General features: G+C 61.7%; 1 protein-coding gene across 1 annotated transcript in view; it reads left to right on the top strand.

The window, feature by feature from the left end:
* Nucleotides 1–422: 422 nt before the first annotated feature.
* UNC13A (unc-13 homolog A) overlaps nt 423–11,339 on the top strand; it is a gene marked incomplete at both ends in the record, with an annotated part of 34,362 nt that continues 23,445 nt past the window's right edge. Inside the window, 11 exons of the mRNA XM_080359153.1 lie at nt 423–444; nt 4,846–4,875; nt 5,263–5,362; nt 5,574–5,691; nt 5,898–6,021; nt 6,177–6,250; nt 6,341–6,395; nt 7,254–7,289; nt 7,850–8,060; nt 8,604–8,729; nt 10,235–10,819. Of these exons, the coding sequence (XP_080215279.1) occupies nt 423–444; nt 4,846–4,875; nt 5,263–5,362; nt 5,574–5,691; nt 5,898–6,021; nt 6,177–6,250; nt 6,341–6,395; nt 7,254–7,289; nt 7,850–8,060; nt 8,604–8,729; nt 10,235–10,819 (1,481 nt within the window). The remainder of the gene's footprint in view (nt 445–4,845; nt 4,876–5,262; nt 5,363–5,573; nt 5,692–5,897; nt 6,022–6,176; nt 6,251–6,340; nt 6,396–7,253; nt 7,290–7,849; nt 8,061–8,603; nt 8,730–10,234; nt 10,820–11,339) is intronic.

Here is an 11,339-nt window from a genome sequence, read left to right as displayed (position 1 = left end):
GGGCACGACAGACCCCCTGGCGCAATGTGAGCAGGACCAACCCCCCCCGGAGCAACGTAGGTAGAACAGCACAACCTTCCCCCACGTCGGGGCAGGACCTTCGTCCCCTTATGCCGGGCAATGTGACAGACCATCCCGGGGCCGCACGGGCAGAACCCGCTCGGGGTCCATACGTTCCGGACAGGCCCCCTCGGGGCCGCACAGGACCGGCCTCTCCCCGCTAAAGGCGACCGGCGCCCTCAGCCGGGCTGCGGGGGGGCCGGGGGGCGGTGCCCGGCGGCTCCTTTAAGGCGGGGGCCGAGGTGTGACGTCAGGAGCTGTCCCCGGTGCTGAAGCAAGATGGCCGCCCGCTAGTCACCGGGGCGGTGGCGGGAGCGGCGGCGGCGAGCGCCCCCCGCGCCCCCGGCGCCGCCACCGGGACCATGTCGCTGCTCTGCGTCAGAGGTACTGGGGGAGAGAGGGGCACAAGGCGGGGGGGGCGGTGGGACAGCCCCGGGCGCCCCTCTGCCCGCTGGGGGATGGGGGGCTCCCCGCTCCGGTAACGGCACACCGGCCCCCCCACCCCGCGGCGGGGCCCGGTGATGGTGGGGGGAGGGGGCGCGAGGACGGCTTCATTCACAAAAACCGGCGCGTGGATTTATGAATGAACCGGCGGAGGCGCGCGGGGCCGAACCCGGGAGTGGGGGTGGGGAAGCGAGGGGGGGCTGGGCGCACCCCGCCCACCGAGGGTCCTTCCCCCCCAACCTCCCCCCCAGACTCTCCCGTCCACCGTCTCCGCCTTCCGCCCCCTCGGAGCCCCCTACTTACCCCCTTCCCACCTCGCATCTCTCCCCACCCCCACTCTCCAACGTCCCCAAACGCCCCCCTGCGCACCCTCAACCCTCCCCAATACCTCCCCCCCAAGCACCCCTACCCCGCAGACACAGCCCCTCCGCATTCCCGAACAACCCCCAGCTTAAAAACGCCCCCAAATCCCCTCCCACGCCCCACATCTACCCCCAAGCTCCCCGCTTCCCACTCCTCCAAGAACGCCCCTCCCCAAACACCCCCCACTCCCAAACATCATCTGTCCCCAAGCACCTCCACATTCTCACCCCCTGAAAGAAACCCCAGACACCCCCAAATCCCCTTATCTTTCCCCACCCCTCCAAACCCATTAATACCACCCCCCCCCTAAATTACACCCCCAGCCCCAAAGACGCCCCTGCCCCCAGCAGCCTGTGCCCCTGCAAGTGTTGGTGATGCTGGGGGGTTGTGGGCAGCTCAGAGGGGAGGGATGGGAGCGAGGAGCTCTGGTGCTGGCAGGGGGCCTGTTAGCCGTGCTGGTCACCCCATACCGAGAGGACCTGGGGCCAGTGCACAGGGGGGGTTCCCTGCACCCCAGCACGCTGAGACCTGCCCAACTCAGTGCGCAGGTGAATCCTGCAGCCTCGGGCTCTGCCTGGCTGGCAGTTACTCTGGATTGAGTGCTCAGTCTTGGGGGGGGATGAGAAGCCTGGGGGGCGTCTCTTCCCAACTCCTCAGGCCCTGCAGCACCCTGATGGGGAGGGGTGGCACCTGGGGGTCCTGGGGATGGTGGGACAGAGTGTGGCAGCTGGGGACAATGTGGGGCACACGGTGTCTGGGATTCCCCCAGCAGTGTCCCCTCCCTGGCGGAAATAAGGAAGAAAATGGGGACTCCCCCACTGCTGCCTGAGCTCAGTGGGATCGGGGGGGGGCTGTGCCCCCTACCACCCCCTGCTGTGTCCCTGTCCCTTAGGAGCTGTCAGAGCCCCTTCTCCCGTGGACACAGGGAACTGCTCTCTGGGAGGGTGGGCGCCATGGCCAAACGTGTCCCCTCTGCTGGACACCAGCCAGTCCCAGATTTTGGGTCCCCCCTCTGACAGGGGGAGGGCTGCATCTTTCATCCCATTTAAGGGACTTGTCACACGCAGTGACATCCTCAGTGAAGCCGGAGGCAGATGGTGAGAAAGAGCTTGCAGTGGGTTTGGGCTTCCCCCACCCTCCTGTCACTGCTCGCTGTGGGCAGCTATTTTTGTCACCATGTTTTTGGGATCCCAGGGGTGGATGTGCCACCCCAGAGCCTCCCCCAGCCTTCCCCTGCTCCTCCCGGGGGGCTGGGGCCATGTGTAGCCCTCAAGGGCTTCCTGTTGAGGGGACACACCTGGGTGATGGGGGCTGAAGTGGCCCTGGGAGGTGTGGGGTGAGTGGGAACAGGGACATGTGGCTGGGAGAGGGGGTCTGAAGTGGTGCGAGGCAGACAGACAGATGGACGGGCGGGCGGACAGGCATCCAGAAAGACAGATGGGGAGACAGATGGACAGATGGATGGAGGGGTGGGGAGATGTGAGCAGGTAGACAGAGGGGTGGGTGGATGGATGGACAGAGGGGAGGGGTGGATGGAGAGACAGATGAGTGGATAGATGGTCAAAGGATGGATGGATGGATGGACAAAGACACGGGTGGATGGACAGAGGGATGGACTGACAGAGAGGCCTGCTGCAGGATGCCTATGGTCCAGCCTGGTTTTTACACCATTGCCAGTCTAACCTCTACCAGCTGCCTCTTGCCTCAGTTTCCCCAACTGGCCAACGCCACCCTGAGAGGAGGCTGATTGCTAATTGGGAAGCACCTTGGGTCTTCCAGCCTGTTGTGGTGCCACCCAGCTCCCGTGGGGTCCCACTGTCCCCAGCTCCTTGTCTGTGGGTTCAGGTTGAATTTAGCTCTGGGACCCACCACCACTGCGCCATCTCTTGGGGCCTGTTGGTGGGTGAGACGGTGGCACAGCCTGTTGGGGGCCGTCAGGCGCAGATGGTGGCAGCAGGACTTCTCCTCGGCAGTAGATGACAGCCAGGAGAGCCGCGTGTTCCCTGGGTAATTGTTTGTTCCTGTCAGCTTGGGTATTTTTGGAGCTTTTCCTTCCTCTGCTCTCCCGTTTCGGAGGCAGCGGCTGGTGGAGAGCGGTCAGCCCAGGCGAGCGCCTGGGCCTGGGCAGGGACGAGCTCCCATGACAGGGGTCCCTGTGCAGCTCCGAGCATGTGCCATGGGCACTTCCTGGTACCAAATACTGTATAGTAATAATAATAATAAAAAAAATTGTATACAATAATACATTATATATATATAATATATATAATATATGTAGAATATCTATATAATATATGTAGAATAGAATAGAATAGAATAGAATAGAATAGAATAGAATAGAATAGAATAGAATATGCAGTGACGGTGGCCATGTCCTCGCAGTCCCTCAGGCTCCCAGCCCAGTGGCACTAGGGGATCTTTGGGGTGCCAGAGCCTCATGCCTGGCCTCAAACCAAGCCCCCATGCACAAACTGCCCCATTCCTGAGTGAAGCCGCAGCTTCCAGAGTCCTGTGATTCCCTGGAAACATGGCTGCCAGTGACACGCTGGTGACCTTCCTTTGGGCAAAGTCACTGCTCCCCGCTGCGTGACCCTCTGGGTGGCACAGGGCAGTCGGCCGAGCTGAAGGACCCCAATAACAGGGTGTTTTGAAAAGATGGACCCAATGTGACCCCACAGCACGAGGCATTTTGGGTCCATCTTGGCGAAACACTCTGTATTTCCTGAGGCTGAGCCAATGCAGTTTCCTCAGAGGTACCCGGGGCAGGCAGGGGCTGCTTGTGCCACATTGCCCCCACTCGGCACGTGGAGCCGGCAGCAGCCCTGCGTCCCCTCCAGCGCTGGCGGAGGGTGATAAGCGGCTGGTGAGTGGCACATCTCAGAAATCAAATTACCTTTGATATCGCCAAGGCTATTTTCATCCCTCTTCGGTCACGTTGGCCCTCCACCCGCTGGCACCCGCGTCATTTAACCGTTCTCCGGGTGCTGTGTCATTCCCTCCCTGCCTGCTCCCCTCCTTTGAGCCCCGAGGACACCCCTGGCCCCTGCCACTCGCTGGCATCAGCAGTGTTGGTACCTGGCTCTGCCCAGCTGCCTGTTTGCCCCCCCATTGCAAGCAAAACCTGGGTACCAACACTCCCTGCCCCTCCCGCTTGCAGCGCTGATGAAAAGCTGGGGGGGATCAGCCAGAATCAAGAGCTTTTGTTCCTGTGGTGCTGAGCAGGATCTGGCCCAGGCGCAAACACCCTCCCGCCGCCCTACATGCTATTAACTGGCTGGGAGGGGTTCCCAATGGGTGGGATTGAATCAGTCCCTCAGTACCCCCGGAGGATAGGGACAGGGCTGGGGTGCAGTGGGGGATGTTTTGGGGCTCCTGGCTGCAGCAGAGTGGGGCTGCATCTGCAGCTCCCCTGGGGCTGCCGGGGGGCACGCAGGGGTTACAACCTGTGCTCCCCAGGGTTCCTGTATGAAATCTGGGCCAGCAGTTTGGGAGACAGCAGGAGCCTTAACCCTGGTGCTGCTGGTGCTGCCTCATGGCAGGGACTGCAGCCGGGGGGGTCCTTCCCCCAAATGCCGCTTTTGCTCCTGAGATGTATATGGTAATATCATCCGTTTCCCCAAATGGATCCAAGTTCAGAAATGGGGGGCTGAGGGGGTTAAACACCCTTTCAACAGATGAAGGCTGGTCATTTGAGGTTGCAATGAGATGTTTCAAGTTATCTCAAAATGGCAGCTTTTTGGGGGGAGGCCTTTGCACCCCTCTGGTGCTCATCTCTAGATCATGCCTGATCCCCCACCTTGTGCCTGGCATTGGGGATTCCTGATTTACAGCAGCAAGCGGGATCCCGCCTCCTTCCCCTGCCTTGCAGCTGGATGAGGGGGGGGCAGCCAGGCCTGGGGTCCTCCCATCCCACCTTGGGGGGGTCCCCTCACATGGGGCTCTCAGGCTGAATCTCTTCCCTCCCTCTCTGTCCCACAGTTAAAAAGGCCAAGTTCGACGGACCCCAAGGTAAGTGGCCCCCACTTGCCTGCCCACCCCTGGCGGCCATGGCTTGGAGCTCAGCTCTTGAGCTGGTTGGATGTGGCAGGATCAGAGGAAGGGCTGGGGGGTGGTGAGGGGACCTCAGGTTCAGCATCAGCTCTGGTGACATCATTTGGCAAGTAGGGGAGGAGCACACAGAGAAACAGGGTTGCCCTGGACAGGATTGGGGGATCACAGCCAAGCCACCCCTGGCAGCAGCGGGGGTCTGTTCTGCCTGGCACACGGTCACTGGGGCGCTGAGGGCAGTGTGGGGGGACCCCATGGGTGGGCGGCAGTAGGGGGTGTCTGGGGGTTGGGTGCATTGCTGAGACGGGGGGGCACTGGGGTCACTTCACCCCCTGTTTGCTCCCACAGAGAAGTTTAACACTTACGTGACACTGAAGGTGCAAAATGTCAAGAGCACAACCATCGCCGTGCGGGGCAACCTGCCCTCCTGGGAGCAGGACTTCATGTTGTGAGTGCCCAGGGGCCATCCCAGGGCCCCCCACCCCTGCTGCTCTGCCCTGACCCCCACCAGGGGCAGGTTCCCCCCTGCCAGTGCTCCCCCTGACCCCAGCCCTGGGGAACTCACCTGAGTCTCGGGGTCGAGGGCACAGGCAGAGGCTGGGGTGACCCCAAGGGGCTGCTGGGGAGGGGGCTGATCCGACGCCTCTACCCCTCCCCAGTGAGATCAACCGGCTTGACCTGGGCCTGACGGTGGAGGTGTGGAACAAGGGTCTCATCTGGGACACCATGGTGGGGACGGTGTGGATCCCCCTCCGGACCATCCGTCAGTCCAATGAGGTAGGGAGCCAGGCACACCCATCCCCCCACCAGACCCTAAGGGACATGTAGCCACCCCCCAAGCTGTCCTTCAGAGGGGACAGAGCCTTCCCCATCCCTGCTTGGAGAGGGCTCTGCTCGGGGCTGGACCCTGTGTGCATGGAGTTGTGGGGCCAGGGGAGGGGGGATCCCTGGCAGCTCTTCTCACCGCCATTTCTGCCCCGCAGGAGGGCCCTGGGGAATGGCTCACACTCGACTCCCAGGTCATTATGACCGACAATGAGATTTCGGGCACCAAGGACCCTACTTTCCATCGTATCCTCCTTGACACCCGCTTCGAGCTGCCGCTGGGTGGGTACTGTCCCCGGTGCATCCTTCCTTGCCCCCAGCCCCAGGGATGCTCCTGGGGCTTGAGGTTGGGACTGGGGGTCTGATCCTCTAGGCCCAAAAGCTGGGGGGCTGTTTTGGGGAGGGGGGTGCACCAATCAGGGTCTTTGCCCTTGCAGATATCCCTGAGGAGGAGGCCAGATACTGGGCCAAGAAGCTAGAGCAGCTCAATGCCATGCGGGACCAGGATGATGTAAGTCAGTGCAGAGTCAGGCCCGGGCGAGCGCTGGGCAGGAGCAGCGATGCCGGGGCAGGCAGCCCTCACTGCCCTTTCTCTCCACAGTATGCCTTCCAGGAGGAGCAGGAAAAGCCTCTGCCTGTTCACAGCTCCCAGTGCTGTAAGTGCTGCCCTGTCACTGCCCTGCTGCAGGACCCCCTCGCTGCCCTGTCCCCCCAGCTCTCCCACTGGGGATGCACAGGAGTGGGGTCTGTGCCTGCCTTGGGCAGCTGAACCCCAACGCAAGTGGGGCTCAACCTCACTCCACACCCTATACCTGTCCTAATTCCCCCATCCTCCCTCCCATGTCTGCCGTTGTTCCTTTGCTGTCTCCCTGCCCCATAGTGCATGAGCCTTCCTATGGGGCTGAGCCGTAGGGGAAAAGGGTAAACATGGCAGTGGGGTAAGGACAGTCCCCTGGGGAGCCTGATTGAGGGGGCTGCTCAGTGGGGGCACTGGCAGAGGGGTCTGGGGGATTTGGGGTGGTAGCTCGGTTTGTCCCAACCTGTGCCTCAGTTTCCCCTTCCGTAATCATGCCATGGCCCTGCACAACCCAGTACTGTTCTAAGCACAGCTCAGTACCTCTGTGCCCAGCCCCAGGCCCTGTCCCCTGTGCACTTCAGTGCCACTGTGCCCAGCCATAATACCGTCCTCAGCCTGGGTAGGCGTCACTGTGCCCAGCCCCAGGCACTGTCCTTGGCCCGGCTTAATGTCACCATGCCCAGGCCTGTGCACTGTCACTAGTGCACTTCAGTGCCACCATGCCTATCCTCAGGCCCCATCCCCATCCCAGTACTGCATTGCCCCGCTCCAGTCACTCTCCTCAGCATGCCTCAGTTCCAATGTGCCCGATCTTGGGCACTGTCCCCAACCCATATTGGTGCCACCATGCCTGTGACATGCTGGTTCCTCCCAGTCAGCTCCTGATGCTGCCCCGTAGCTGCTTCCATCCTTACTGTGTCTGTCCCTTTTTTTGTAGGCAACTGGAATTATTTTGGCTGGGGAGAACAGCAGAGTAAGTATCCTGTCCCCTCCTCTCCTGCCAGCCTGGCAGTCCCCAGTGCAGCCCCCTTTGCCATGCTGTAGCCTGGTCTGGGGCTCAGGGAAACTGGAGCTCGGGTTCAGGTGGCTCTCTGCTGGGTGAGGACAGAGGCACTGAGTGCCCTGTCCTGGGAAGGGTTGTCCCCAACAGGCTGGTGGGGACAAAGCACCATGAGGCTCTGTGCCCTCAGGGTGCCCTGATGGAAATGAACAGCTTGGGCTTTACCTCTGTGGTGGGACATCGGTGGTACAGAGGGAGGGTCCCCACACCCTGAACTCTTCTTCCTCGCTTCTGTATATCCCATTTCTCCCATTTGCTCTCCCCTCATCCCCCAAAACCATTTTCTGCAGAGAACATGTGCAGCTTTCCCCTCAGCCCTTCCTGGGTCTGTCTCCCCAGCATGGTCCCACAGCAGTGGGGACATGGTGGTGACAAGTAGTGGGGCTGTGCCACGTACGGGGCACATCTGTGGCATCCCTGGCCACAAGAGCTGCGAGGCTGTCCCCTGTCCCACTCACTGTGATCCGTTGCAGATGATGACCCTGACAGCATGGTGGATGACCGGGACAGCGATTACCGCAGCGAGACTAGCAACAGCATCCCACCGCCATACTACACCACCTCCCAGCCCAACGCCTCTGTCCATCAGTACCCCATGAGGCACCAGCAGCAGAGCTCCCGTGACTCCTACACTGACTCCACGCAGAGCTATGAGATGGACTACTCAGACCAGCGTCCCATCAGGTAGCGCCAGCACAGCCAGCTCCTCCCTGGGACCCGCTTTCCCAATCACCCCCTGCCACATGTGACAGAGTCCAGAGGGTCCCTAGGGTGATGCCAGGGACGGTGCTCCCAGGGCAGTGGGTGACAGTGGGAAGGATGCTGAGGATGAGGGGGATGGTGCCGGCCTCAGGTCTTTCCTTCTCACTGGAAAGTTTTCAAGCTCTTTTGGGTCACTGCCCTCCTCTGTCCTCACTGGGCTTCAGGACCCCCTAGCCCTAGCTGCCCTTGCTGGCAGCTGAGCTAGAGGCCTGGCTGGGGATACAGACGTGCCTCACGTGCCTGTAGGCAAAGCTGTGGGCAGGGACGTCTGCCCAGTGCTTTGTCCCCGTGGTCGCAGCGTGGCCAAGTTCCTTGCCAACATACAGCCCAAAGTGCCAGCCCTGTCTACCAGGATAGAACCTCTCTGCCGGCGTCCCCAAGGCAGCAGGAGATGCCGAGGCGTGGTGGGTGGTGGTGGCGCGGCACCCGGAACCTCGCTGACCATCTTCCTCTCCTCCCCGGCAGACGCTATGGTAGCATAGACTCTGCCACAAACGGACGCAGTGACGCTGAGTCCGCTTCCGAGTCGAGCAGGCGGACCAGCCGCCAGCCTTCCCTTGAGAGCAGGCGGTCCCTAGACCTATCGGATAGGTGGGTCGCTACCTCATCGTGTGCCTGTGCCGTCGCAGAGTGTTATGGTCGGTCCTTGCAGCCGTGGTGAGGCCAACACCAGTCCTGGCAAGGGTGGCCTCGTGCTGCCATGGGGTCCCCCTCTTCCCGCCCTGGACTGTCTTGATGAAGAGCAGCGTTGGGATGCTCCAGGCATCTCTTGGCCCCGTGGCATCCCTTCTTGCTGCTGCACCCCCGTTCATGGGGGCAATGCCCCAGCATTCTGGCCCTGCTCACTGGCACAGTGACTGGTTGGCAGCACTGTTGCCTATTCCACATCATGCCAGCAGGTATGGGAGCTGGGGCCTTAGGGACTCAAATGCCACCCTCTGTTTCTGGTCACCTCCCAGGGAGCTCCTGGCTGGGCAACAGCCTCGTGCAGTGATTTGGGATCCTCGTGATGTGCCAAGGGCCCCTCTCCCAGCTCAGGCCAGGGAGGTGAGGGGTTTCCAGGCATGAGTTGCGTCTCCTGCACCCCTGTGCCCCAAGTCCCACTTCCCAAGGTACCTGGATGATGCCAGTACTGCTCCCTTCTGGGACCAGCCTGGGCATCCCCCAGCACCCTCCTCTCTACGGTGCTCCTGGGCTCCCACCGCCTGGCCCAGCCACTCTGGGCCCAGGGCTCTGCCCATGCCATCCCCTTGTCCCCTTCTCCTTGCCAACCCCTGAGCCCTGGCTGCTGGTGCTGGAGACGTGGTGTCGGCCTCTTCCTAGGCATGTCCCTGTCCTGTCTGCATGTTTGCTTATGTGAGCCTCTCCCCATGGAGCCCTGCAGCAGCCCTGTCCATGGCAGCATTCTGGGGTGCAGGGAGCTCTCTGTGCTGCTGCTCCCTCAGGTGTAGGCAGCTGTGAGAGGGGGATGCTGGAAGGGCTGGAGGCCAGTTGGGCAGATTGGGCAGTGGGAAGGGGTCTAGCAGGAAGAGTGGAGAGGGGACTCCCAGATAGGGATGACGTGGTTAAGGGGAGTGATGGGGTTGAGGTGTTGTCCTTGGAGAGTGGGTGCCCAGGACATCTACAGGGAGTGCTGGGATGTCAAGGTAGGGGTTGGGTGACAGATCTGCAGGTTATGGACAGGATGGGGTGTCTGGAGAAGCAGGAGGCACGATCTGGCTGGGGGTGCTCCCTGGCTCTGCTCTGCCCCCACCATTGGCAGGGGTGAGCTGAGGGGACAGACACCCCTTGTCTCAAAGCTGAGGGGACATCCCCATGTCCCCAAGCTCAGCCCAGGCACAGACAGGAAGGTCAGACCCCTGAGATTGCTCCAGCCTTGGGGGCCAGTCCCAGCCCATGGACTCTCCTGGGTCTGTGCCTTCGACTCCCAGGACGAGGAACGCGGTGCTCACCCAGGGCTGTGCCCCACAGGGAGCAGCACGTTCTCCTGCCCGCAGTGCAGGGACCCTGGGGTTCTAGCTGGGGTGCCATGGGGCAGGCAAGGCTGTGGCATGGACCCACGGGAGCCCTGTCCCTGTCTCCCCTTGGCTCTGCAGCCCCACAGGGAGCAGCCGCTACGCCTCATCAGCCGAGCTGAGCCAGGGCAGTTCCCAGCTGAGTGAGGACTTCGAGAACGAGAGTCTGCGGGACTCGGAGCTGGATGAGCGGGACGGCGACTCCTACCACTCCTGCCACAGCTCTGTCAGCTACCGCAAGGACTCGCCTCGCTGGGAGGAGGAGGATGATGATCTTTATCTGGAGGAGGAGGAAGAGGAGGAGGAAGAATTCAATGAGGACTACAGCGAGAATGAGGAAGGCTACCCCAAGGAGGAGGAGGAGGACCTGCGGGAGCAGGGCACCTACGAAACCCCTGAGCACGATGCCTACCCCCCACCGCAGAAACCCCCTGGGCAGCAGCAGCAACAGGTCCCACAGCAGCAACTGCAGCAACCTCAGCTGGTCCCACAGCTGAAGCCACAGCAGCAGGAGAGGAAGGAGGAGAGAAAGGAGGAAAGGAAGGAGGAAAAGGACACCTCTGCCCCCCTGGAAACTCCAGAGACCCTCCAGGCCCAGCGGGGAGCAGACGAAGCTCCCCTGCCAGAGGCAGCCCCCACACCTGAGCCCCCGGTACCGGCTGAGAGGTAGGAGGGAGATGTTGACCTGTAGCGTCCTTGGGTTGGCACTGTGCCTGGTGACACTGCGGGTGCTCTGGAGGTGGCCCAAGGCTGGTGCTGGTGCTGCTGGTGCCAAGGGGCAGTGCCAGGGACCTTCTGTGGTGTCTGGGGCCTTTCCAAGTGCCTGAAGCACCTGTGTGGGGGAAGCCCACTTGGTGCCCTCCGGCACACTACCATGGCCCAGCCACCAGTGCGCGGCTAAGCAGGGGCAGAGCTCAGGGCGTTCAAGATCCTGACAGGGCTACAGGGAGTACAGGTTTATAACCTGGGACAGACCTGGAAATGGGGGATGTGGGGGCCTAGGACTGCAATTCCTCTCCTCTGACCCCTCTGTTGGCTCCCTGGATGGAGGGGGTAGCCCAGAGCTTGGTGTGGTCAGAGGAGGAAATTCCCTTCACAAGAGTCCATCCTCTCCCTAGGCCACTGGTAAAAGCTCATCCGTGGCCTCCTGTGCTGTACGGATGAATGATTTGCTGGCCAGGTCCCT

Source organism: Nesoenas mayeri, assembly GCF_963082525.1.
Source record: "Nesoenas mayeri genome assembly, chromosome: 25".
NCBI lineage: Eukaryota > Metazoa > Chordata > Aves > Columbiformes > Columbidae > Nesoenas > Nesoenas mayeri.
This window is presented reverse-complemented; position numbering and strand designations above follow the sequence as displayed.